This window comes from Musca domestica, unplaced genomic scaffold, assembly GCF_030504385.1.
Source record: "Musca domestica strain aabys unplaced genomic scaffold, Musca_domestica.polishedcontigs.V.1.1 162, whole genome shotgun sequence".
In the NCBI taxonomy this organism is placed as follows: domain Eukaryota; kingdom Metazoa; phylum Arthropoda; class Insecta; order Diptera; family Muscidae; genus Musca; species Musca domestica.
This window is the reverse complement of record NW_026712223.1, coordinates 751590-778867: the sequence shown is the minus strand read 5'-3', so window position 1 is coordinate 778867 and position 27278 is coordinate 751590. Positions and strand designations below refer to the sequence as shown.

Below are 27278 nucleotides of genomic sequence, written 5' to 3'. Positions count from 1 at the left end.
CGATGGTGGCGGGATAATCACCCGGCTCCGTTTTATGATAAGACTTCATCGTCCCAGCTACCCTTCGTAGATATTATTTATTGCCTTTTTTATCGTTTTTTCCCATTTATTTTCTTTATATGTGTATAATTTCGATCGTTAAAAAAAAAACTTCCTTCAATTTTAATCCAACCTTTAAAAATCCACAGCTGTTGCTTTTGTTTTGATTTTGACGTTTATCAGTCGTTTTGCCTTGTTCTTGGATTCTTGTTTCACGCCGATGTTTTTCTAACCGCAGCTTTGTATTCACAGTCCATCTGTCTCTCTCTCATCATTCTTGGCTGAGAGTGTGGTGGCGTTAGTACGTCTTTTTCTTTTTAATTGGAAATTAAAACCTACAAATATCTCTCTTCCTATTAGGAGGAGGTAAATTATTCTAGCTGGAACTAGAAATACAGTACAAAGAAAACATCTAACCAGAAATATAAATAATTCAGTGTTCATCTAAAAGGAAAAGGTGCATCGTCTGCCTTCTTTTAACAAGTGATTGACCTCGAGGTAAAGTCAACAACAGAAGTAGCAGCAGCAAAAGCAGCGAGACACATAAAGACAAATAACATCAAAAACATCATCATCGCCAACCCAAAACCAAGTGAAGCAACAATTTTTGTATTGTTTTTCGAGAGACTCGGATGTCGTTGTGTTAGTGTGTCTAGTTAGAAAAGAAGTAGTCTATGCTAGCTTCTAGTGTGAAGTGATGTACTGAACTAGAAAACAAGTGCTTCTGGCTTTACTTGACTGCATAGGAATTAACTTGATTGGTGTTGTTGAGCTGCGTTCGGAACGGAGGGAAGCGAAAAAGGTCAAGAATTTTTATAGAACAACAACAGCAATAACACCTCAGCGTGGAGAGAGAGCGGAATCAAGAATCAGAGTAAGAAGTGTCGTCTTACCCCCACAAACTGAACAAAGCAATCAAAAGAGTAAGGGGACCGAGCAAAAGGTGTGCGGCGACGGGGCGACATTATAAAGCTCCGACAATGGGCACAAGTGGTTTTCAAGCTGAAGGTGAGGCTCAAGGCTATTGTAGTCACATTCATGTTACTCTACACATCATTCTTAGAAGTACTTGCTGCTACCTGTTATCGTTGTTTTTTGTTCTTTTTTTGTTGATTCCATTTTTGCAGAAAAATATTTTGTGAATCATCCCACGTCAACTCATGGAGTTGGGCCTGGTTCTGTAGCTGGCGGTTCATCAACGGCAGTGCCCACCAACATGAATGTGGAGCTGTGTTTGGTTTGCGGCGATCGGGCCTCGGGACGACACTATGGAGCTATCAGTTGTGAGGGATGTAAGGGATTCTTCAAGCGATCGATACGCAAACAATTGGGCTACCAGTGTCGCGGAGCAATGAACTGCGAGGTCACCAAGCACCATCGTAATCGTTGCCAGTTCTGCAGATTGCAGAAATGTCTGGCCAGCGGCATGAGAAGTGATTGTAATTTTCATTTAATAATGTCGACAAACATCCTAACACAAATTCAAAAAGAAAACTATACTTTGGCTATGACTAACCACAGACATCCTCCTTTTGGTTACCAAGCTCACCCATTTTCATCACATCTGTGCATTCTTCAAAATCATTACACACATACATACATCCACATAAACGGGAACTGAAATTCTAAATGTGAATGTCAGCAAATTTTGCGGCAATCCAGTTTTTCTGCATGCTCATTTCTTCATAGGAAATACCTGTTGCTTTCAAGATTTTTATCATTGTTTTTGTTTTATTTCCATTTGTTTGAAATCTCTAGCTGTGCAGCATGAACGAAAACCAATTATTGACAAAAAGGATCCTATGTCAACCGCCTCCACCAGTCAAGGATTACCAGTGTCTGCAGGTGGAAGTGGCTCGACTGCATCGTCAATGAAATCAAATTCTAGTCCACAATTCCATCAGAGATCGAAATTGTCACCTTTGTTCAATCACAATTTAAATGCAGCTGCTGCAGCATCAAATGCAGCCGCAGCGGCGGCTTTCTCTTCATCTGCGGCTGCCGGGATATTCCCAATGGGGCTAAATTTTGCCGAACTAACACAAACATTAAGTAAGTACAATCTAATAATTTTGAAAGTATTTTGAAATATCCATCCCTGTACGTATCTAGTGCTGGCAACCCAACAACAGCAGCAACAACAAGCTCAACAGCAGCAGCAGCAGCAACAACTGTCCAGTCAATCGTCTACCAGTTCCAACAAGCACATGAGCTATTCGCCAGAGCCTAAAAATCAAATTGAAGAGACCGAGGATGACGATGATGATGCCTTTGACAATTCAACCACAATGTGCTTGCAAAATCTCTCCAACAACAATAATCAAAACATCAACTTTAATCTTGACGCCCTAACACCAAATCCTGCAACAGTTGGTTTTATTCAGACAGCCCTAGACAAGAGGGTCATTGAAAAGGCATTGCAGCTACTGCAGCCCATAAAACAACAATTAGACAATATGTCAACTGGAGGAAATGGATTGTCCATCAAAAATGAACTTAACGAAGACGATGATATGGGTGATCAGAGTAGCAACGAGGACGATTTCAATGACACCATGGACATGGATGAGGGTGGAGCTGAGTTCTTGGCCAACGAAGCAATTTTTGAGAATGATTTGATATCTTCCAACTATGCCAGTTTCAACTTACAAACGCCGGCTTTGGTATCCTCCTACTTCAATGTCCACTATGTGTGTGAATCCGGTTCGCGCATTATCTTCCTTACAATTGTGTGGCTGCGCAAGGTGCCAGCTTTCATGGAATTATCACAACGTGCTCAAATAACACTACTGCGGTCAGCCTGGCCCGCATTGCTGGCAATCAGTGTGGCCCAGGTCCGTAACCTCTCCCAGCGTACCATAATAAGCACCTTGATTACCAATGTTCGTCAATTGGCCAATGAGAAAATCGAGCCACAAAAGATAAAGAAACTAAGTGAACACATTGCTCGTCTAAATTCGTTCATACAAAGCATTCAGTCATTGGAGTGCAGCGATATGGAATATGCCTTTTTGCGTTTAGCCTGTCTATTCAATGGCCACTGTTTTGTGAAACGCAAGGATCAGAATTTACGCTCCTTTGTACAGCGCGTGCAGCAATACAGTCTCACAAGTCTAAGAAAGCTGATAATGTCCCAAGAAATACCCGCCTACGAAGCGGACGAACGTTTCAATAACATCGTTCTCAACCTTTTGCCGTTGAGTGCCTTAGAGTCGGAAGCAATAGAAGAATTATTCTTTTCAAACTTGGTGGGTCAAGTGCAAATCGACAATATGCTACCCTACATCGTAACATTGAGTAATAGCATAGGCAGTTTGAACTGTTAAGCGAACTTGTGTTTCGCCTTATTGTTTTCCGTTTTTTTCTTTTTTACATTACTAGACTGAACACATATATGAATTATTGATGATAATAAACGTGAGAAGCTCACAACCTTAGATGTAGAGAAGTAGTTTTAAAGTTTCTTTTCAAAAAACAACAAAAGTTAATAAAGAGAAAATCTTATTTTGTAATTTTACCAAATGCATTCGTTTTTTCCTTACCTTGTGGACCTTGAGGTGGGCACTTGGTAAGTTTCAATTTATTTTCGTCAATTTGAATTTGCTTATCTCTCGGCTTCGTGATTGTATTCTTAAACTAAATTGTGTGTTTGTTTGAGTGTTCGAATTTTTTCTTAAATCAAAGTAAACTTGGCGGCACGTTTACGCCATTCAAGTAATGCGGGAGTTAAATCTTTGTCGGCTATTGCAGGCATACGACGTAAGGAACTGTGGACTCCAATATCGGCAATGGACATTTTGTCTCCACCGAAATATTGTTGTTTTTGCAGGCGGTTGTTTAGAATGCGAATGATATTGGCTCTGGCCTTGGGAGTATTGCAACGCAACAGTTGATAGCATATGTCCAGCACTGCATCGATTTCATTGCAAAGGGGAGAATCTTCGTAACGGTACTCGGCTGGGCCAACACGTCCCAAATATCGAATGATGTTCACTTCACCATAAATGGGAACATACATGGTGGGTGAGCTGATCATTTCAGTGTGTTCGCCTGTAACAAAAAAGACACTGTAAATATGTTTCTCATTGAAAGAATCGAGATAAACATACAGTTTTTCCATATGAGTGTTACATTGACTTTGGGTTTGCTGGGATCAACCTTTACTCTCTTTAGGGCCTCCTCAAAGGCCTTAGCCTCTTTGCCAATGTCACTCATGGTGGAATGGGTAAACGTTTTAACATCAATGGTAAACAAATCCTTCCAGGCATTTTTCATGGCAAGTAAAGCGTAGGGTATGAAATTTGGATGTCCATTTATGACAACATCATGCAACGGTTCCTGTTGATCAAATTTCATTAATACATATTACTCCCTTTCTTTTGCAACGTTAAACATACCTCTCTGAGACCACCATTGTTGGAGGATATATAGCTAGTTGCCTGGCTGCCTTTTTGACACAAACCCAATGTTGAACGAATTCCGGCCAATTGCTTTTTCAGTTCCTCCAACTGAAGCATTACCTTTTCCTGGCGTTTAACCACTGTTTGAGCATCATCACAAGAGACCTATTGTGAGTAGATATAAACAAAAATTGCAATAAATTCAAGGCATAAAATAAAAATTGATAACTTTTTAGGTTAGTTTTCAGCAAATGAATGAATGTAAAGCACCAATAGACCTCCGAACTCATTTCTCTTTAGCTAGCTATGTTCTGCGGAAACGAAAACTGCCAACACAAACTATATGGTTACACACTGAACACTTGATAGAGACTGCGGCCGAGAAATGAGCAAAAGAGGTAGCCACTTTATATGGTGTTGGGCTGATAAATGAAAGCATAATTAAATGAATGGCGAAAGAGAATTAGTGTTTTTTACAACTTTAACAGAGAGAAATTATGTTATTAACAGAGCAGATGGTGAGTTGTATGCGTTGAGGTATGTCATCCCCTTTTGCCCTTGTGGCGTGGACGAAAACATATGATTTGGATTGTGCATCAATTGGTTAGTGAATTATGTCTGGTCTACCAAGTCCCTGGGGTGGCAGAGTTTAGTTAGAATGTTAGCCTTTAATACCCAAGATTCTACAAATAAGCTATGCCCATCTAAGTGGATACAATAGAATGCCATATCTAATGAGGTGCAGTATTAGACGACGATGTATACAAGTTGGTTTGTCAGTTGGTTGGTTAGTGAGATCATAAATATATATTAGGTAAATTCCATAAAATAACCTTGAGAATCTGTTGTATCTGAGCACCCAATTTATCCAAATCAAGGGGACAACACGTGCTAACAGTGCCAGTGGTTGCCGCTGTGGTCGCACCAAAGAATTTCAAGAAGCCCTTCAAGAATGGTACAAACGTGAGATGATTAATATGGCAGGTAATAATGGCAATTGTAATAGTGTTATAAATTTCAAGAACTATGGCTAAAATGAAAATTGTAGTTACGTTTTTGTGAATAAGGAAAAATAAAACTATTGCTACATGAGAATGATATCCAGGCTTTTGAAATACGAAGACAGAATTTGTCTCATTAGTGCATGGGAAGGCAGGCCGCGTCATGACAGCCCCGAGTTCTACAACATTCTTACCTCTGTCACTTTCTTGGGATTGGTCTTGTCTCCCACGATGGCTGTATTCAAATTTTTCATTTCGTACATGCACTTGGGGACAGTTATGTCAAATTGAGGAAGCAGAGTCTTTAGTTCATACATTTTCTGCCTTTAATTATTAATTGTTTTAACTTTTTTCAGCAAATTGAAAGAAACTATTCACGTTTGCAAAAATATAGAGATGGCAATCAATCGATTTCGATAGTTTCTTTTAATGTAAATCGATTGATCGCTCCAAATAATCGAATCATAGGCATTTATAAGGTGTATTCGTGAATGTATTGGCTATATCAAATGTAATTTCGTACATGCACTTGGGGACAGTTATGTCAAATTGAGGAAGCAGAGTCTTTAGTTCATACATTTTCTGCCTTTGATTATTAATTGTTTTAACCTTTCTCAGCAAATTCAACGAAACTATTCACGTTTGCAAAAATATAGAGATGACAATCAATCGATTTCGATAGTTTCTTTTAATGTAAATCGATTGATCGCTCCATACAATCGAATCATAGGCATTTATAAGGTGTATTCGTGAATGTATTGGCTATATCAAATGTACTGTCATTTTGATAACACATGTTTGCGTACATACATACCATGCCTGAGGAAACAAAACAAAAAATAAATGAAAAAACTTCCCAAAGAAAATCTCAAGAGTGTGATTTATAATATTTGGATTTTGAGGGTTTTGAATCGAATTTCATTATAAGATAATAGGAATCCATCTTTCAAAACCAATTAAATTAATGTATCTGAAATTTTTCAGGAATAAGTCCCCTTTGAGTTTTCTGAAAAAAGCAAAAAAAAAAGAAGAACTAGATAATAATTGTCTGTATTCATTACCTTGTAAATTGACTAAGCAAAAGGAAAACAAAACCGGGAACACAATTAGTAAAACGCCTAATTTGTATTATTGTTTTCCGTTAGAACCCATAAATAGACTCCCTACACTCTCACAAGAGCAAAAAGGTACATAAGGTGTTCACTTACACTTTACTGTTTTTTTTTTCAAACTTTTACAATTTTTAAAAAAAAACCAATTGCCAATTCCTGTCGTCACCTGTCAAATATTTTCTTGGGCGAAAATAGGTTTTTGAATCCCTACAAACTTGGACATTTGCGATCTTTAGAACCCTACTTCAACTTGGTTGTTTGTAGCTTCTTTTTAACGGTGATAATTTTCTTAAAAGAGTCTTTGTAGTCTGTGTGTGTCGGTTGGCTATCGGCGGTTAAGAAACGACTCGGCTTCATAATCTGGTCGGTCGCTTTGTAAGTGAGTGAGTTTTCTGGAACCGAAGAACGGCGTCAAAATGACTACCTAAAGCCGGCCTCGAGTTGAAGGAACTTACACCCCCGGTTCATTTAATGAATGTGGCCAGCGGTTCGATTTCCTCATGTCTCATTCGTAAACAACAGAGGTCCCTCGGGTTATGCATTCCACTCATTCGTAAACAACAGAGGTCCCTCGGGGATTTTGCTTTCTCGTTCTTTTTTATCGGGCATTTCTTTTGATTTCTTATTTGTTCCGTTGGGGACGTCTTTCATTTTGGTTTCCCACGCGCTCATTCGATTTGCTCTTCACAACTGAACAAAGCGCGAGCACAAGCAGATTGGTTTGGTTGGTTTTGTTTGAATTGAATTGGAAGGAATTGGACATTGGTTGGACCAACCTATATTACCTATATTGGAAAAGACACAGTGAGTATTTTTTTTATTTATTAAGGGTCCTTTCTCATAGAATGATGATACCAGAAGCGATGTACCGATACATCCCATCTTCTTCTTGAAATTTGTGAAATTTGACAATCAGACCTTGGTTGTACCCTCAGCCATATGGCTACAGAGGGTATATATCATTTCATACGGTCAAAACGTGCCTAGTCGAAATAACGGTTTTAAACCCTAGGTCTCTTTGGACCAAATCCGTTTCAGAACATTTGGAGTCGATCTACCGATGTCCGTCCGTCCGTCCATCTGTCTGTCTGTCTGGCTGGCTGGTGCGCACGATAACTTTCGAAGGGAGTATCTGATTTGATCCAAACTTGGTACATCGTAATATTTTTGTCAAACTTAGATCGAGTTCGGAGATGAGCAATATCGGTCCACTCCTTCTGGTACCTCCCACACAAAATGTCCAAATTTTCAAAGAAAATGTTTTGCTGCACAGAAAGAGAAGGGATGATTTGATTTTGCTCCAACTTTGCGAATTCTACTATTTGCATCAATTCTAGGTCAGGTAAGAAAATGGACAAGATCGGTCCACTCCATCAAGTACCTCCCCCACAAAGGGTCAAAATTTTGAATAATTACAACTCTTAAATAATGTGATGTAAAGATCCGAACGTCTTCAAATTTCACTTCATAAACCCAAGATCTGATGTTAACATGGGATGTATCGGTCCACTCCTTCTGGTACCTCCCCCACAAAGTGTCGAAATTTTGAATACCCATGAAGCACATAAAACGCCAAATTAACATGCGATTCCATTTAGACTTGGCACATCTCAATATTTCTATCAACACAAGATCTGTTATAAAGGTGGTATAGATTAAACCATTTCTTCTCCCCCATACATAGGTTTCAAGATTTTGGAAAACAAAACACTCAAATAAAGCGAAATAAATATCCAACTCTCTTCAAATTTCACACACACCATATTTTTGCTAACACAAGATCTGTTATGAAGTCGATATATATCATGTTTTCTATCAAGAAAATAATTCCTTTTTTTCAAAATTTAGAATTTGTGGGGAACTTTTTAAAGGAGTGACCCGATATCTCCCATCTATTTTGGTAGTGAGACGGATATCGCTACATCATGAAATGCAGAGACATGGTTGGACCTCATGTCACAACCCCGTAGCTATTAGAATAACTAACATTCTTTAAATAGCTTTATGCAGGGTAGGGTATATTTGACTTAAAGTATTACTCTGTTTGAGTCTCCTGATCTTTTGATGTTTTGGTTTTTTGAGCTAGGTTTCCAATAAGAGTGCATGATTCCGTTTCTGTTTTGTCAATAATAATCTTATCGTGGACATTTACTTGTGTATCGTCAGGTTTCATATATCTATAATGTAAAAATGGGAATATATTTGAATTTTATTCTCTACCATTGCTTACGGGCTCAATTGCGGTGGACCGAGTTCTGGTATAGCCATTGGCAGAAGTCTCAATTTACTTCCTGACTGCATCACATATGCCTTATTGAAATGGTCTGTGCAAACTTTTGATGTAGCTGCAAATTTGATTTGGCACATTTGACTCCACTTTTCTCTGGTGTTTTCATCTCTGGGAACAGAGAAAAAGTTCAGTGCCTTTCCAGGCTCTTCTTTTCTTTTGCATATTATGCAAATTCTCATTGTTAATTCACGCACACAAGTTAACAAAGAGAAGAACCAATTTTTTAAAAAAATATCTTTCTATTTGTTTTTAAAATTTGACAAAAATTAACTGACAATAAATAACGGACAAGTAATTATTGACATCTTTTGTAGTTGTCAGGCGAATTCAAATTATGTTGACAGAAAATGTAGGTATCAGCTGGTCTTACTTGTCGACCTTATAATTGGGCCAATGCAGCATATATGCAAAATCCCGAGACGACGGATTACATTACAACCAAGTGGCAAGAAGCTTAATCACAATGGGTCAGGACTGGCAGCATGACTTCATTAAAATAAAAAATCGCGGAGCGAATTAATCTAAAAACAGCTGTTATTTCATGAAATGTCAAAATTCATGCTTGAGGCGAAAATAAATATTTTCGCCTTGACAGAAGATTTTGTGGCTCTATAACACATGGTAGAAAAATACAGGTAGACGCATCGACGCAGCTGCTGGGAAATCGAATTAATTCAATCAACAATTTAATAACGAAAACATGAGTGACGACGAGGAACAAATCAACCCAAAATCCCACAAACAATTGCTACAGGCTATCAGCAGTTTGGGAAAGACGCAACATATACGGAAATCAACACGTGATGAACCGAAATTGGTTCAGGATGAATTTCAGTTGGTCAAGGGTTTGGCTGTTGTCTCCAAACCCAAGGCTCAGCCAGTAGCCATCAATGATTTGGTTCAAGTCTTGAAAGGTAATAAAAAGCTATTGGAGACGGGAAAAGAACTCAAGAAAACTGTCACTACAAAGAAGGTGTTGGAGAAACCTTTGGAGAAGCCAGCTGCTGAGCGTATCAAGAGAACCATTGGTTATGAAAATGTTAAGGCAAAGCTGGCCAAATGGGATGCGGTGGTGGCATCAAATAGATCAGCGGAAACACAAGTAAGTTATAGAAGCTGTAGAAGATGTCACAAATGTATAATAATATTCTCTTGCCTCCCAGGTATTTCCTCTGAAATCAGAGACGATTTATGTCAACACCTCTTTGCGTCGTAAACCCTTGGAGCAAAGTGTTAAAACCGACCTGATGTTACAAATGGAAGAATTGGAGAATAAATATGCCAAAATGAAACGTGAACATTTGGGCGACACTCAAGATCCTGCCGAATTGGAAAAACAAGAACAACAATTGCTGCAAAAGAAATTAACCAAGGAAGAACTGATAGCCAAGCGAAAGGAGTTGGCTTATTTGAAAATGCGTGAGGCTCAGAAGTCAGTAAAGGCTCGCCTGCAAAAGAAAATCAAATCCAAGAAATACCACAAACTGCTTAAGAAACAAAAAATGCAGGAACAAATCAAACAGTTTGAGCTATTGCAGAAAACTAACCCCGAAGCTGCCATGGAAAAACTCAACGCATTGGAAAAATCCCGTGTTCTGGAACGGGCCAGCTTGAGGCATAAGAACACTGGCACTTGGGCAAAGAATCTACAAATACGGGCCAAATATGATAAGGATGTGCGTAAGGATTTGTCAGAGCAATTACAAATAAGTCGAGAGCTGACACAAAAGGTCAAGGATGAAGACTCCGATCAAGAAATGCCGGAGGAAAAGAAAGAGGAACTAGATGAAGATGATCCCGAGTATGATCCTTTCAATCCGTGGACCACTGTGGGCAAAAAAGACAAGGCAAATGCAACTGAACAGGGTGAATCTAATTGGCGTAAATACTGGCTAGAACGCAATGATAATGAAAAAATGCTTGAAGAGTACAAGCGGTTGTTGAATGAGGAGCAGGGAGAAGAAGAGGAGGAGCAGGATCAGGACGAGGAGGAGAAGGAGAAGGAAGATGTTGCCAAAAATGAAGAGGGACCCTTAGAAGATAAAGACCAAAATGAGAGCGACCAGGAAAAAGATGCCGCTGTACCCAAAAAGAAGGCTAAAGGGGATACTAAAGCTCCTACTAAATCCCTGAAAAGAAAAAAGGAAAAGAAGCCTGATATTAAACCTAAACCAAATAAAAATCAAAAACTGGAAAATGGTTGGCTGGTAGAAGAAATTGATCCGGTTGCTGTCAAGTCGATTGATGACATATTTGATGCCCAAGAAGACAGGATTAGAGAGAAATTACAAAAGAAATTAGATATAATCAATGAAAAGGGCAAGAAATTAAAAGAGAGCAAGAAGGATAAGAAGAAGTCTTCCAAAGGACGCGATCCATTGAAGAACTTGAAGGATTTATCCTTTAAGAATAAAGCAGTACGTCCCGAAATCGATGAGGAACTGAAAAATGAGTTAGATGAAAAGGCGGATGAATCGGTGAAAATAAATGAAACCCTCGACAAAGCAATGTCAACGAAGTCCAATGATACAACAGAAACAAAGAGCACGGATACATCTACGGTCACAGACACAATAGATCCGACTAAACTGGCAACGGTGAAACTCAAGCAACATGGAATTGGTTTTGGTTCCGTCAGCGAGGCGATGGGCGATGTTGACATGGCTGATGAGGATGATGATCCCATTGCCGACCAACAAATGACAATTGCCCAGGCCTTTGAGGATGATGATATTATTGCCGATTTTAGCCGTGACAAAACAAAAGACTCCGAACTCAAAGATGCAGAAATACAACTTTCAATGCCCGGCTGGGGCTCGTGGGCTGGAGCGGGTATTTCCAAAGAACAAATGGAGAGAAGAAACAAACGCCTGTTACTCAAACTGGCCCCTGAGGAAAAACGAAAAGACGAGAACAAAGAAGGTGTATACATTAATGAAAATGTCAATAAAAAACTTCGAAATCACTTGGTATCCGATGTTCCCTTCCCATTCACCTCCCTGAAGGATTACGAGGCCAGTATAAGAGCGCCGCTGGGACGTAACTTTGTCACCGAAACTGCCTTCCGGTTGCTGACACGTCCCTCGGTCATAACACAGAAGGGAAAAATTATCGAGCCCATGGATGAGAGTGAGTTGATTAAACCTGCACGAAAGTTGCGAAATCCTGTGGATATACGCATCGCTAAAATGGCGGCTGAAGCCAAGTCGTAGAAATTTGTTGATAGGAAATTATTTTAAATTTGTAGTGCATACATAATATAAAAATGTATATTTGAAATAAATATTCAATTTTTTTTATTGTAAAACAAAGCTGTAATAGTTTTTTAAACATGAACGGGGCCTCATCGTCGGAAATGAAATTTCTTTCGGGTTTAAATGAAGAGAATAAATTCTCCGAAGGTTTCTCCAATAATTTCATGTCGCGATTACTTTCCTCCAGGAAACGTTCCAAATCCAATGGAGATTCATATTCGGTGTAGGCTGTAACAACTATGGGTACATGTAGTTTGGCTGCAGCACTAATGGTTTCGGGCCAGGTATCCTCCATGTTGAAGCCGGTGGAACGATATAGACCGGCATTGAAGAAACATACTGCAATGGAATGGACATTTTAAAAAATGTCTTTTAAAAACATTTGTATGGCTCATTACCTAAATTTGGTGTTAAAAATCGTTTGGAACGACAATAGTCATGATAAATATTTGCCTCAAAGAAGTACTTAACTGTGCGTTGATTCTTCTGACACACCTTGCAGCATCTGGAAGGAAATTAAGTTTTATTTTTAATTGGAAATAGATGACAAAAATTTTTTCAAGGTTCTCACTTGGTCTTTTGTAGTTGTTCAAAAGATATGTTATTGGGATTCAGTTCGGGTCCCACAAACACCACATTCAACGTTCTGACCATGGGTGTAATGTGCAAGAAGAACAGTTCCCATTTGTGCAAAATATCAACTTCAAACTCAATTTCAGCGCCTTAAAATAGAAGGAACCAATATTTATGAAATCTAGTTGGGATAGTCCGCCGAGATACCAACCTATTAAGTGTATTGTCAGTTCTTCGTGTTTGTTCAGTTGTTGAGTCAATTTCAATGCATACCAGGCCGTTAAAGGAGCTGTGGAAATCTGGGTCAAGGCAGCAAATTCACAACTGTTTTCAGGTAAATCTAATGGAATATGGAATTAGAATAGAACGTACGGTTTTGGAATGATTCCCTTACCAATATTCAACTTCTTAAAAATCTCCCTGGTTGTGTTGCACACCAATGGTGTGTCCTTTAGAATTTTACTTGGCAGCGATGGATCTAAACGTCCGAATTTCTCCTGTTGCATTACTAATTCCTTAAATAGCTGATAGAATCTACACCATTTATCATGGTCAGCGACAAGGTGCAAAGGTTCCGTGCAATATGCCACCATGCCACAGTTGGGACAATCGGTTAGTCCCTCAAATTTGCGACATTTCGCATTTATACACAGCCGTGGAAATAGTAGGACTTCTTGTTCGGTGGCCGTCAATGGTCTTTGCAAAATTTCCGAAACTTTGCGGATCACAATAATGCGATAGGAACGAAATTGATCCGGTGTCATGTCGGAGCATTTGGCAAAAATGTGACCTCCTGAATGAAAGGCAAGATATTATTTTGCAAATTTATCACCACAGTCGGAGGGGAAGCATAGGAGTTTAATACCTTACCAGACACATCCGCCGCCGCCACTTGTTGTAAAGCCGAACATAATTGACGATGTTCCACATCATTTTGCATGTGATCGATGTTGCAATAATATGTCATATGGCATTTTGAACATTCAATCAATTGCTCTATTTTGCATAAATCACATTTGCAAAGCTGTGGAAAGACAAGCGTATAAAATATTACATTTTGGCTCATCATCATTTGTTTTCGAGTATATAAGTGTGTTTGTATGTCTGGCATGTTTGTGTGCACTTACATTGCATAGGCCGACAAGAAAATATTTTCTTGGTTTATAAATATATTCAACATATTCCTCATCATCATCGCTAGATTCGATATCTGTCATTGGCTTTTGATCCAAAAGTTTTTTGAGATTTTCCATTAAAGTATTTGGCAGATTTTCATCACCTAAAGGAAGAGTAGGCATTCAGATGGGCTTTCTTTTTTTAGTGGTTAGTGGTTTTCATGATTAGGATAGTAAATATATCTTGATTCAATATTATTTTAACGTATCAGGGTGTAAGGGAAACATATTTATGGGTCTATTTTTATTTATACTGGAATCAACCAGGATTCTTAGAAGTTCAATCACGCCTAATTAGAAAAATTAAAATTAATTGTTAATGGAAATATGTTGGGTTTGGGAATTTTTGAATTTGTAGGCAACAAAAGAGAGAATTTAAATCTCTCATATCCGTTTTCTTCTAAAATAGAAAAATTGGCGCATAAATATTGTTTACGAAGTTTGTACGAAGTGATTTAAATTAAATATTAACCAAGCTTAAAATCTAAAGGGAATCGTGTGCCGAATGTAATATAGGATGGAAAAAAGTTTGCCTAATATTAAATTATACCGCTTCCAATAAATCACTTTTTCTCAGTTAAAGACTTAGAGAAATACTACTTACCATCAGACATCATTGCTTCCATTTTCTTTTGTAAATTCTGAATAAATGCACTTTTCTCAGTTTTATTTTCCGACAAGTTTTCTTTCTCTTTACTTTTCTCTTTTGGTTTTTGATTAACTTTGGGATTTTTCTCGCCAGTTTCCGGTACCGGTTTGTTGTTATTATTCGATGCCGCGTTTTTAGAACCACTTTTATCCGGTTTAGTTTCCGGTGTTTTCTCTTTCACTTTCGATTTTTGATTATCTCTTTGCGTTTCCTTTTCCTTTGGTGGTTGGTCACTTGGGGATACCTTTTCATGAGTTTTTAATATTTTTTCATGCATTTTACGATGTATTGTGGTTACTGCATCTAGTTCATGGGAGGCATCTTCAGTTGGTTCGGATTCATCTTCCAAACCAGGCATATCTTCATCATCCTCATCATCACTAACATTTTCCTCTTTCGAATTCAAATTTTGGGTCGGTTCTATGTTCTCCTCCAGGGGTAAGGATTCTTCTTCTTGTGGTTGTTGATCACCTTGTAAAGCCAGCAAACGGTTGGCTTTATTACGTGGCCTATTGCGGATTCTAGGTTTTTTCTTGTTGGGTTTCATTGCTTCTTTCTTTTTAATTATATAATAAAAAGTAGATCGGTTAATGGTCCGCCCGCCAACCTATAGTACTTGTCTCAACAGTAGTACACCAGCAAATGTGTGTGCTTCGGATTCGCAATAGCAAAAGAATTGTAATTTTAGTTTATTGTTTAGCCCAACAGTTTTAGAATTGGCTAGTGGCCATAACATGAAAAGTGAAAATCAGAAAGCAATGCAAAACAAGAATGAGATTTGTTTTTGCTAATTATATGCGACAGAATTTTATCCCGGCCACAGCGCAGCCTAACGAACGCTATCCTCGGCAGTCAAATGGAATAGAATCAAACTAAAATAAAATGGTTTGTATTTATTTGCACTGAAAGTGTCTACCGGCGGCTATGACTGTGATCTTGAAAAGAACACACGCACACACCATCAAACACTCAAATGGATGAATTTCGCAAGGAATGTACTCGACAATTAATCAATTGTCATTATATTTTCCATTAAGACTTTTATATGCAGATGGGGAGTGGATGGAATTGCTAGCATTTTAAAATTTGAAGTGAACTTTGATTAAATTTCACTGAAATGACGTCGATAGGACGTCAATCGCCCTACAACGTGAAGAAAACCCATACACTTAAAAGATTATAGTAATGTTTTTTATAGTTTGGTCCATGCTGACCAATGTTTGCAAATACTGAAAATGAAAAGTCTTCTACATGTGGATAATAACTTTACAATTTGTAACTTCACAACCTCATTCCTAGTACCGAAACTAAATCGACTCTCCACACACACACACGAGAAAACCATTAAGACCATTCTCTCTGAATTCTACGAGATATTATGTTTGGTATATTGGTGGATCTGCGACCATATAATATAATCTTCTTCTAATGGTAGCATAGGTTGAAATTGCACCAAACATTAAAAGATTTCAACTGCCTTGTCCCTTTACATTCAAAGTGGTAAAAATTGCAACAGTAGTAAAAGTGTAAATACGGCCCTTCTTTCGAATTTCGGTTCTATTTTGGGAACGAGTAATATGTCTCAAGAATTTAAGAATTGTCTGCAAAGGAACATAACTAACATGTTTCTTATATCTCTATAGATTTTTGAAGGTATATTTTTAAATGCATTTTATATTTGAATAAGTTGTTTCCGTTATTCATCTTTGCGTCTCTTTGAAGCCGTTTTTACATCCAATTATTTTATCTACCTTAGCGATAACGATATTTTAAATCAATTATCGATAGCCCCGTTGCTTGCTTTTCAATCTTGTTTGTTTTCTTCTTCTTCTTCTACACTTATTTGTTTTGATATTTACTACTCATTCCTCTTTGTTTTTGGTTTCTTGTTTATGCACCAAAAACGGCGGCGGCTTTTTAATAGAAACTCTGAGATCTATTTCGCTCTCACCAGCTCTCTCTTCATTTTTGTTCTATAATATCGATAACAAAACCTATCAATCGATACTGTCTTCTGAAATAAAAAATAAAGTATCGATACTGTCATTAATTGTTTGTCTGTTCTTGTTGGAGTATGTATTTATATTCTTCTTTAATTTAATTAACAATTGTCCCATTAATCCTAATTATATCTACTATACATTTATCATTTACGATTCCCGTAAATAGAACAGAAATTCCATAAATTGACTTGTGAAAAATGGCTACCTTGGAAGATAAATTAATGGGAGAAAAGCTTGAATATTATTGTTCAAGCAGTGAAGGTGTGTATTATTGCATTATATATTTTAAAAAATGGAAAATATGTGTATAGAAAATATATTATTTATTTTTAACCAGGTGAATATGAACCAGATGATGATGATGCCGATGAAAAGGGAGGTGCCCGGGCCGCTCAAGGTCCCCAGGCATTCATTGATCCCGATGTATGCCCTCCACCCCCCGCAGCGGGGTATCGTTCTATGGGCTCCACCAATACCGGGCCCAAAGGTGTTGTGGAAGACTGGCAACGATTCAAACAGCTGCAGGCGGAACGTCGCGAAGAAAGCGATAGACAGCGCATTGAATTGGCCAAAAAATTAACGATGACTACTGCCACAGCGCAAGAGGAGGAGGAACGAAAGAAACAGGAAGAATTGGAAGCTGAATTTGCCGAGCTAATGTCCGAGGACTTTCTGCAGCAGTATCAAAAACAACGCATGGCCGAGATGATGCGCCAATGTGGTCATAGCCAAAACTTGGCAAAGTTATGAAATCTCAACTCCCATGAAGAGTTTCTCAATTGCGTGGAAAAAGGAGAACAAACACACAACCATTATAATACACATTTATGACAAATCTGTTTCAGCATGTGGCACTTTGAACAAATGTCTGGATACCCTTGCCACCGAATATCCCACAGTGAAATTTGCCAAGATTTGTAGTTCAGTGGCGGGCATGAGTCGAGATTTCCGTCAAAAAGGTCTGCCAGCCTTGTTGGTGTACAAAGCACAGGCTGTTATTGGCAATTTTGTAAGAGTAACAGATGATTTGTCCGATGATTTCTTCCCTTCGGATGTGGAAAGTTTCCTTATTGAGAATGGCATTTTGGTGGATAAAAATCTCTACAATCTGGGGCAATAACAGGCGATGACAAATGTATGTTGTGGACAAACTACTTAACTAAATGATAAAAATATATATCTATGTAAGTTTGTGTATTCGAACGAAATCCGATTAGTTAATAAAAGTTATCTCCTTTTAGTATGCGTGTTCATAATTGATGTTGTTCGCCAACCCCCTCCCTCTCTAACATGGCCATGGAATCCCACTGATGATAAACGTACCTAATGAGATTGCCAGAGCCAATATATTTATATCTCAAATGCCTAGTATTATATAATACAATTTTTATATTTAGAACTTTAGGGAATTTTAGTAATATTTATTCCAAAGCCAAATGGAACTTGAACTTAATTTTCTGCAAATGTATTTTGTGCATAAAGTAAAAAACCATATTTATTTAAATAAAGCAATGCATGTGTGTATGTATAATGTGACAAGCTATATTACTGCAGTTTTATTTTCTTGGCGATTTGAATCATCGGACAATAGTTGTGGTTTTGGTGTTGTCAATCAAGAAATAATCATGTAGAAGCGGAAAATAGGATATGGAATCGAACACTTGTTCTAAATGCAGGGGTAAACGTAGAATTCGTTATCTGTATTATGGCACAATTACCAAGGTAATCTCATGCAATCACACGATTACAATTCGAGCTAGCATTTTATGAAAACTCGTCTGTAAATATTTGTAAGACTACTCGATCACTTGCTCTAGATCACTCCGAGGATTCACGGACCTGCTTCTTGTCCATTATGATAGTTTTAAAAGTATATAATAATAAACCTGTACAAATTAGCTTATTTGCCAACTGTCTAGTTTTAGAACCTTACAAGTCGTTATGGCTGTTACCACTGTCCATAGACAAGATTGGGCCCGATAAACTTAAAGTTTCAGGACTAAAATCTGCCATAACATCAGAGAATTTAAATACTTACATTCTTAGAAATGTTAAATCATGTGAGGTTTATATTAACTTCTTAGAGACAAATGAAAAATTCAATTTTTTTGTAATTTATATGTTTTCTAACATTTATTATCATTTTCTTTTTTTCATATATAATTTCAAATATATATTTTACTAATATAATGATTCATTCATTTTGTTTTTCTTCTTTGTAATATTTTTAATAATAATAATAAATATAAAATATATTTACGACATACATATATATATGTAAATAGTAGTTGTTATTTAATATAGATTTTCAATAATTTAATAATATTTAATAGTAAAAAATATCGTATATATATTAAAGTATAATACAAAAGAGAGTATATTACAAAAAAGACTGAAGGAAAACTAATCTCTGCTTACATTGTAAAGAAAACTACTTTAAAATTAATAACAACCCATTGTTATTTGAAATTTATAACAAAAGAAGTAGATACACAAGTTATTACTTCCTTTCAAGGGTGATTTTGTTTCGGCATAGCTTAAATAAAATAAATTCTATTTAAAAATCTAAAAATTATTTGAACTTTTTTTAAACTAATTTTAAAAAATATTCTTTTTTTATTCTTTATAACAACTAAGTGTTATTGGTGTTCAATTTTCTTGAAGTTAGTTGTTTTTTTAGCTTCTATATTTAGAAAATTACATTTAAACTCTTTTATATTGGAAAATATAGTTTATGTACAAAAAGAGATATTAATAAAAATAAATTTGATTCAAAATAAACATTTTATCAATATTTTTGAATGATTACAATTGTAAGCTAATGACCCGATGATTGTAATGCCCACTTATTTCTTCCGCCCATTTAAGGTACATTTCCAGTACGGGGTACGGGCATATATGAATGTAATTTGATCAACCAATTTGACGGCGGGTTTTTTTATGATCTTGCATTCCAAAAGCTGGACTTTTAAATCTTTTATTTATCGTCTTTATTTTGAAATGCTGTAATGTTTATATTTTGGCATTCTTTTTATGTTTTTTTAGTTTATTTTACATTTAAGACAACATATAGTTAGCAGGTCGAATTGTTTTTATTTTCGTTTTCTTGGACTACAACTCTAGAATTTTTTTGTTATCAATACATTTAAGTTATTAAAAGAAACGACAAATCTCTAATAAATGCGTATTTATTGGAATTAAAATAAAATATATATTTTTTTATATATCGTTCAGTAAATAATGTTCGGAATTCGTTTTCTTCAGTAAATTACTAGGATTGTTTTAGAAGATACCATTGGTTTTACGGTTTAGTTTGTTTTGGTTAAGGATATGCTAAAAAAAAGGCAAAGGAAACAAGGAAAGTTATTTTAAAAGTCTTCGGTTTCGGTTTATAACTTAAGTAGTTGAAGAACATACAATCACAACTAGGGGTAGTTGTAGTAACAACATTTTTAGTTATTTTTGTTATTTTTGCATGTGTTTTTTATTTCTTAGATATTTAGCTGCCTCGTTTTATTTTTAATAACACGTGTGGAAATATTTATGATGTTATTAGTCAAAGATCCACATAGATTTTTCAAGCTGACAATCAAATGTTGTTCCTTTTTCATTCATTTCGTTTGAGAGGAGATTCCCAAATACGGACTATGTGGTAAGGAAACCATACCTTGACGTTTGTCTCACAATCTCCTCAACACAATTACAAAATTTCAATGCTTTACAAATTTTAGTTTCTCCATTGGGTAACGAGCAACAATAAATGCCAAAATGTACATGAAATTACTAAAAATAGCATAAAACGATTGAGGACTAGCCTCTAAAAACAAATATTCCACATTCCTTGTAATATTTGAGGCATTTTGTTTCACTTTTCAAAAGGTCAGGTTACATTTCATTTATAACCCCAAAAAGTGGGAGAATAAAGATGGGCATTCGTAACCGTTTGGCTGCATCACCATGACATTTACGTTTACACTTCCAAGTAATATTATTAACCTTTTAATCCTATATCCTAATAGATAATGTATAGTGTTTTTCGTTTAAAAAAATTATGCACATATATAACTTAAAATCAGACTTGTTTTTTGTTTTATTTTTTACCATAAGTTAGAAGTTTACTTTCTTTTTTTCTGAAAGAAGGTATATAAGAGTAATCTAAAATATTTATAAGAGTATGGTATGGTATGTACAAACTATATTTTCGGGCGTTTTTTGTTTTTTTCTTTTCTACTGGGGAGAAATCTTCGCATTAAACTCGTGGAGCCTTAAGGTAAGCTGTTGCAGTGGTATTAGAATCCATTGAGGAGCTGCAGCACTCACTGCCCGCAGCCAGAGCATCGGATGTGGAGCTGCTACCCATTAAAAAGCCACCCGCTGTTGAAACAGGCCTTGGGCTGGTACTTGCTGGGCCATTGTTGTTGGAAGAGGATGAGGAGGATGTACAGCTATTATTGCCCACTTGCTTTTTCTTTGTGGCGTCGCAAAGAAGATCGTAGAGGATATTGCCGGGGTATGTTGGCACCTAAGAGTATGGTCTGGTCGAGGGTCTGCGCACGGGATACTGCACCGATTCGGCACTGTTACTCAAACGGATGTTGCCAACTTTTTGTTATTCAATTTTTAATTTGTCGTCGTCGTTGTCATCGTCATGGTTGAGGTGAGGGCATTTTTATTTACAAGGTATCAGAGTTTTTTTTGTTTTATTTATATTTTGTTTTGTTTTTATTTTTGTGGTTTTGGAATCGGTACACAACACAAATTAACCAAAATTGAGTTGCACAATGTAAGAAGAACAACGAATAAGGATTAAAGAAAAAGAAAACAAGAAAAGAAAGAAAGTTACATTTGGTGGTGGTGGTTAAAGCTGATTTTAGACATCTCTTCCGAAATAGGTTGGTGGTGGTAGGGACACACTTAGGTGTTGTCTACTGTGATACGTATGTTTGGTGGGTGGGTTGGTTTGAATGTATTGTATTGACACTTATCTGTTGATCGTTCGTCAAATGCTAGGCTGTCAGTTACTATACATGAAGTGTGTGGGTTTGGGGGGTCATGGGGATCATGAACAACAACATTTGGAGTTGAAGGATTTTGTTTTGGGTTAATACACACCAATCACAGTATTTCTATTTACCAGAAAGAAAAGAAGGAGAACGAAAACATACAATACACAACATTTTTGTTGTACTCAACTCAAATACATATTGAAAGCTAATTAAAGAAATGAAACAAAAGAAAGCTTGAGCCTGGTGGGGTATAAAAGGCACGCACAATATTTGGTAATGAAAAACAAATTAGTTGTTGAAATAATTACACATATATTTGAGCAATTTGTTTAAAATCGTTTACGGGTTATTAAATACATAAATTAAACAAATACATTAATTTAGATGATTTAAGCACTAGTTAAATTACAAATTATAATAAAATTAATATAAAACATATAAAAAAAGAGTTGTTCTAGCTGTGTAAACTATAATATTACAATCTGTTAGTATATTTAAGACATGGATATGGGTGTGGGGGTGAGCGTCGGTGATTCATACCGCCCCCGTTTTGATTCAATACTTAAAGGTCCAATTTTTTTTGGAATCTTGTCTTGTCATATGGTCCCTTCAAATTTACAAAATACGTCGTAAAATAATTATATATTCAAGTCATCATTCGATTTTGATTTTATACAGAACAACTTTAAAATGAAAATCCATAATAATAATAAAAAAAAACTTAAAATCCTTAAACACTTCATTTAATTAAAAAAGACAATACACAAAAAAAATAATTTAAAAATAAAGAAAACAAAAACGTTAACACCTAAAACAGTGTTGTGTTGTCAGATTTTTTAAATATTTTTAAAACAAAAAATCTAAAACATTAAATACAATACTAACAAAATTACTATTCGACGACTACTGCTGTTGCTAAGACCGCATTGCTGGCACTGGCGCCGCCACAGCAACACCACCACTTCCACCACTACCGCCACCAATGCGACCGGACGATGATGAGGAACGTGATTCAAAAAGTGAAGATTTCTTGAATTACGGCCACTCGTAAAGTGGCCACGATTGGCTGAGGCCATGGGTGCCTGCAGGCTGGCATTAAACGATTGATATAGGGATGAAGAATTCGAGTTTACACGTTGGCGTCTCAGGCCCTGTTTTGGCGTTGAAGACGCCGTCGTTGTTGCATCATGGGGAGTAGAGTGGCGATACGGGACACACCTGACACTAGTCGTGTCATTCAATGAGGAGGTGCGGCAATTGGTGCTGGTAGTGTGTTAATGTGGTGCATGTGGTGTTGGTCAGATTAGCATTGCTGGAGTTTCTCAACGACAACTCATCATCATCACTATCACTTGCATTATGCCTTTCCACATCGCGCAGACTGTGATATAATAGTTTTGCGCCAGAGTCGAGGTTGAGCCGCAAGGCAGTTCATCATATCAACATCATCATGATGATGGTGATAGTCTTTTGTGTCACCACAGTTGACATCAAGTATGATTTATGATTGCTTAATAGGGATTCGGTAGAATAATATTGAGACATATGGCGTTGATGATGATTATTATATTGTTGCTGGGGAAAAAGCATGCAGATGTTGTTGTTGCTGTTGCTGTTGCTGTGATAATGTTATTTAAATGATAATGATGATACCGATGAGTGATGGCTGTTTTGGCCGCAGGGACTTTAAAGTCAGTCCCTGCTGCAATTGTTGTTACTGTGTTGTGCCCATGGTTTTTTTGCATTAAATTGAAATGTTGTTGTTGGCGTTGGTTTAGTAGTATTAGTCATTATTGTTGTTTCTTTGTTGCTGTTGCTGTTATGCATGTATAATTGTTTTCTGATGTAGTGGTAGTGTTGGATGTGTAGTAGTAGTAGTTGTAGTTGTAGTAGAGTTAGGAGAAATTAAAATGTCAGTATCATCAAATCATATATACCATAGTTTGTATCCAAATACAGGACTGCTCCTCCTCCTCCGCCGCCAGCCACCGCCAATGTGTGTGGCTTTAGTGATGTGCTGATGACTTGCCGCTGCCATGGCCTGTTGTGTGCGGCTGCTGGTGCATGCTGCTGGAATGTGTTGTGGCTGATGCCTGCGCGCTGTTGTTGGTGCCTTGATTCTGAAACGCACTGCCACCATGGCCATGGTGGTAATAAGAGTCATCGGTGTCCATCATAAAGTCTGGAGCCAAATGGAAACTCTGCCTTTGTCAGCTTGTAGGAGAGATGACGTGGAAGGGTGGTGGTGCTGTTGTTGTTGCTGCTGCTGTTGTTTATATATAAATACAGTGAGGGTGACAGCCTCAGCATGGCCCGTGGGGCCACCAGAGCTAATGCCGTGCGATTATGAACATCGGCCAAATCAACACGTCGCATGTCTCTGGTACTGCCCACCACCCAATAACTGCCCGATGCCGTCATATCATTTTCGCCTCCATGTACCGTTAAATAGCAATTGCTACAGTATTGTTGGCATGCACAGAACATCGTCGTCATCTTTTGGACCCAAAAAACACTCAGAACGTGTGCGCATGCGTGCCGTTTGTCGTTCAGGACCTGCCAGCCATTGTTGAAAGGTGTTTTGTAGTTGCAGAGAAAGAAATGATCGTTTTTGGTTTTTATTTTTGGATGGGGTTTGTTTTTCAGATTTCCAAAACATCACATCGTTTTACAAAGGTAGAAGAGGTAGGTGGGAAGAAAAAACATCCGTTGTCATAGCATGATGGAGAGTAGTTTGTTTTTTGTTTGATGTGTTGTTGTGTTTTTTTTTAAAGGTTATTGATCGATATTTTGATTTGTTTCAAAAAAAAGACATACAAAAGATCGGGAAGATATTTTTGTTTGGTGTTTGTCAACCAAAAGAATAACATAAAATAAAAAAAGAAACATAACAAACATGTTAAGATTTATTATTGTACAACTTTTGATTTAAACTGTAGTTAAGTAGCTGTTTAAAGGCAAACCAATGAAATAACGGGGGTGCACGAAAACAGGTCTAAAGCAAATGCACAACATCGGAATAATGATCAAAAAGGTGGTGAGAGTGGCGGGTGGTGGTGGGTGTAGTGCTTTTTGTTTTCTTACTAAATTAACGAATCAAGAAAGAAGTGAAGGGTAGATGCTGGTGGTTAAAAGGACACAGGCTAGGGCAATGAAAAAGCTGCAAACGTGGTTTAAAAACACAATAACGACAAGAAGGAAACTCAAATGAAAGTTGAAATCTTGGCCATCATTATGAAACTGGTAACAGAGTCTTGGATGGAAATAAATTTTGAATTGTGATAATACATGAGACATGAAGATTTTCACTCGAACTTAAATAAGAAACTTCGAACGAATAACAATACAATACCATGGTTGGGAAATTTCCAATTAAAAGAGTTTTAAAATAAATAACAGTAACTATTTTCAGCATTATTACTAGACTGGCATACAATAGTAAAAATTAACCAAATAAAATGGAAACCTAAATAATTTCACAAATTTAGCTGAGTAGAACAATATCGCTGTTGTGTACTATGATCGTACTAAAAACAAGCAAATTATTTCAAAAAGAATTCATTAACGCAACTCAAATATTTTCTATGTCTCCACAAATGTATTTTCTAAATTTTCATTCTTTGCTCTGCGATCAAAAAAAAAAAAAAAAACGTCGATATTGTTTTAACAGCCAATTCATTGATTAGTCGGAGGAAAGTGATTAAGATTCAAAGAGTACTTGGAAAAGTGGTGAATTTTAAAAATACAACAACAAAAGAATTAAGCCAAAATACAAAATTAAGAAAATAAAACTAAAAAAGGAAGAGAAATTAAAACATATTTGCTTTGTTTTTGGGAGGAAACAAGGAAAAAAAACAATTTTATTAAAAAACTAATAAATTCTTAAAATTATATTAAAAATTGTAGGGTTTTTATTATATTTAAATTAGTTTCATATCTAAAGCTAAAAATATGGGATTCAATTGCATAAATAAATGTTTTAAAATATACCAAATGTTTTTTTTTACATTAAGGCTAGCCTTTGCAGCTTTGGAAAATCAAATCAAATTAAAGTAAACACTTTGATTTCAAGTATAGATTTTGTCTTTACTTTGTTATTATTGATAATGTATTTTGTACTAATTATTATTTACATTGAATTGCAAATAATATTAGAATTGTTGATCGTTTTTTTTTGGTTTGTTTTTTTTATAATTTGTTCGATGTTGTTTGTCAAAAAGGCATTATAAATGTTACAATAAAGTTGTGAAAAAATAAGCGTTTTTTTTAAAAACCATTGAAATGAAAAAAAAATGCTAATAAAATCCATTTAAAAAAATCATATTGGAGAATGCCTAAACACTCATTGAAAATAATGAGCTGGGAATGTCATAATAATGTTTCATGTGGTGATGGGGTGCATATTATTTATGTATGTAGGTAGGTTATGTTGGCAAGCCCGGAGCCCAGCCAGGGAATGTTTGGTTCTTGGAGTTCAAATAAGATTGATTGATTCAATGATTTAACACGTGTATGTTGTGATTGAGATATTTTATTTGGCGTCCTCTATTATCTATGCATGAGTTATTATTTGCCTGTTCTAAAAGCAAGCAAAGAACTTTTTTCCGTTAAAAATTGGTTAGCTATAATTATTATTTAGGTATATTTAGGGTAAGAGCTTTTATTCAAACGTTAGCTAGATGGTAGTAAGCTAAATGGGAATGCAGTTTAAACATGCTTTTGCCAAGTTCACCTATAACGGGGAAACATTTACAGACAGACAGACAACAGTAAGACATGCGCAAGTTACTATAACAAACATTGCATTATAATGTTGTTTTAGGTTTTCTTTTTATTTTCTTTTTAACAAAAGTTCTCACTATTGGCATTTTTTGTTTTTAGTTTTAAAATAAAAAAGAAAATATATGTATGTACTAAATTCTAAGGGGAACTAAATCTATTCAAGGAAAAATAATAATTAATAATGAAAGTAATAAAAAAAAAAAAACAAAAAAAAGAAATGCGCTTTATACGAAATCCTTGAAGCAAGCAAGTATTATCCCTCACCTGTGGCAAGTAGATAACTTTTGTACTTTCTGCATAACGATTGACGGCTCTACTCGTCCATGGTCATGCCGCCACCGGTACCGCCAGGTGGCAGCGGCTCCACCACGGAGGCCGGGACGAGGAACATGAGGAGGAGTGGCGTATGCCTCGCTGCAGCGCGACAAACTCGTGACTTGTGCATTTTTGTGTCAGAAGCGAGTCGGTGGTAAGGGCTTCAGCGTGGAGGTTGATGTCGAAGATTTCCAATAAATTCATAGGCATTTCAGATAGTCGTTATGATGTTGTGGTGTATTCATGGTCGTTGCAGTTGCCGTTGTCGTCGTAGTCGCCATCGTCGTAGAATGTGTGGTGTCCATACCTTGGGAATTGTTAATGCTGTCCGTAGTCGTCTCTGCTGCTGGACACCACGTATCTGGCTGTATTCGAGGTGCTGGGAGATTCTTTTTGTTCCGTTTGTAGCGGTCGCTTCACCAAGCAACGCATCATTTCATCGCCATCCACATCGTCCTGGCTTCGGTAAATGTGTAGTCGCCCGATACTGGCCTCCTCCAGCATCGTTTGAGGACGCTCGTGATTTAAGGGTGCGTCGTGATCTACCCGCTGACGTTGAGGTGGAGATGAAGTCAATGGAAATTGCATTCTTGGATTGATTCTCAATGTTCTCATCATCATGTGGGAGGAAATGTCTAAATCGTGGGCGATATATCTCGGCATTGTCACCGCCACCATG

At 36.7% G+C, this 27278-nt stretch overlaps 4 protein-coding genes and 1 non-coding gene across 6 annotated transcripts; 3 read left to right on the top strand and 2 right to left on the bottom strand.

The window, feature by feature from the left end:
• Positions 1-350: 350 nt before the first annotated feature.
• LOC131801492 (nuclear hormone receptor HR78-like) lies at positions 351-3551 on the top strand. The gene is made up of 4 exons (XM_059120241.1): positions 351-1047; positions 1167-1478; positions 1798-2091; positions 2152-3551. The coding sequence occupies exons 1-4, from the start codon at positions 1020-1022 to the stop codon at positions 3363-3365; spliced, it is 1848 nt and encodes a 615-aa protein (XP_058976224.1). The 5' UTR covers positions 351-1019; the 3' UTR covers positions 3366-3551.
• A 14-nt stretch (positions 3552-3565) lies between these two features.
• LOC131801493 (probable aminoacyl tRNA synthase complex-interacting multifunctional protein 2) lies at positions 3566-5855 on the bottom strand. 2 transcript variants are annotated; one of them, XM_059120242.1, is made up of 5 exons: positions 5635-5855; positions 5273-5383; positions 4437-4604; positions 4149-4377; positions 3566-4089 (listed from the first exon to the last, which is right to left on the bottom strand). In XM_059120242.1, the coding sequence occupies exons 1-5, from the start codon at positions 5755-5757 to the stop codon at positions 3713-3715; spliced, it is 1008 nt and encodes a 335-aa protein (XP_058976225.1). In that variant the 5' UTR covers positions 5758-5855; the 3' UTR covers positions 3566-3712. The 2 variants fall into 2 exon arrangements, with proteins under 2 accessions (XP_058976225.1, XP_058976226.1); XM_059120243.1 differs by lacking the exon at positions 5273-5383 and having other exon boundaries at positions 5635-5851.
• A 3590-nt stretch (positions 5856-9445) lies between these two features.
• LOC131801491 (U3 small nucleolar RNA-associated protein 14 homolog A-like) lies at positions 9446-12153 on the top strand. The gene is made up of 2 exons (XM_059120240.1): positions 9446-9944; positions 10006-12153. Exons 1-2 carry the CDS (start codon positions 9543-9545, stop codon positions 12052-12054), a joined length of 2451 nt encoding a protein of 816 aa, XP_058976223.1. The 5' UTR covers positions 9446-9542; the 3' UTR covers positions 12055-12153.
• Positions 12086-15307, bottom strand: LOC101890878 (uncharacterized; the record flags this gene model as incomplete). The annotated part of the gene is made up of 8 exons (XM_005180447.4): positions 14449-15307; positions 13797-13948; positions 13540-13693; positions 13064-13462; positions 12881-13009; positions 12668-12818; positions 12495-12601; positions 12086-12435 (listed from the first exon to the last, which is right to left on the bottom strand). Coding segments are annotated over exons 1-8 (2034 nt in total), but the record flags the coding sequence as incomplete, so codon positions are not given.
• A 1113-nt stretch (positions 15308-16420) lies between these two features.
• On the top strand, positions 16421-18039 carry LOC101890419 (phosducin-like protein). The gene is made up of 4 exons (XR_009341850.1): positions 16421-16565; positions 16663-16757; positions 16834-17680; positions 17738-18039. It is a non-coding gene; the product is annotated as a phosducin-like protein (transcript).
• Positions 18040-27278: the final 9239 nt, after the last annotated feature.

What these genes read in the sequence shown, in the direction of transcription:
- LOC131801492 (XM_059120241.1), top strand. Translation starts at nt 1,020, where the DNA reads ATGGGCACAAGTGGTTTTCAAGCTGAAG. An exon ending in AAGTGGTTTTCAAGCTGAAG is followed by an intron (nt 1,048 to 1,166) that starts GTGAGGCTCAAG and finishes CCATTTTTGCAG; the next exon opens with AAAAATATTTTGTGAATCAT. An exon ending in CAGCGGCATGAGAAGTGATT is followed by an intron (nt 1,479 to 1,797) that starts GTAATTTTCATT and finishes TGAAATCTCTAG; the next exon opens with CTGTGCAGCATGAACGAAAA.
- LOC131801493 (XM_059120242.1), bottom strand. Translation starts at nt 5,757, where the DNA reads ATGTATGAACTAAAGACTCTGCTTCCTCAATTTGACATAACTGTCCCC. An exon ending in ATCCCAAGAAAGTGACAGAG is followed by an intron (nt 5,384 to 5,634) that starts GTAAGAATGTTG and finishes CCATTCTTGAAG; the next exon opens with GGCTTCTTGAAATTCTTTGG. An exon ending in AACACTCATATGGAAAAACT is followed by an intron (nt 4,090 to 4,148) that starts GTATGTTTATCT and finishes TTTTTGTTACAG; the next exon opens with GCGAACACACTGAAATGATC.
- LOC131801491 (XM_059120240.1), top strand. Translation starts at nt 9,543, where the DNA reads ATGAGTGACGACGAGGAACAAATCAACCCAAAATCCCACAAACAATTG. An exon ending in ATAGATCAGCGGAAACACAA is followed by an intron (nt 9,945 to 10,005) that starts GTAAGTTATAGA and finishes CTTGCCTCCCAG; the next exon opens with GTATTTCCTCTGAAATCAGA.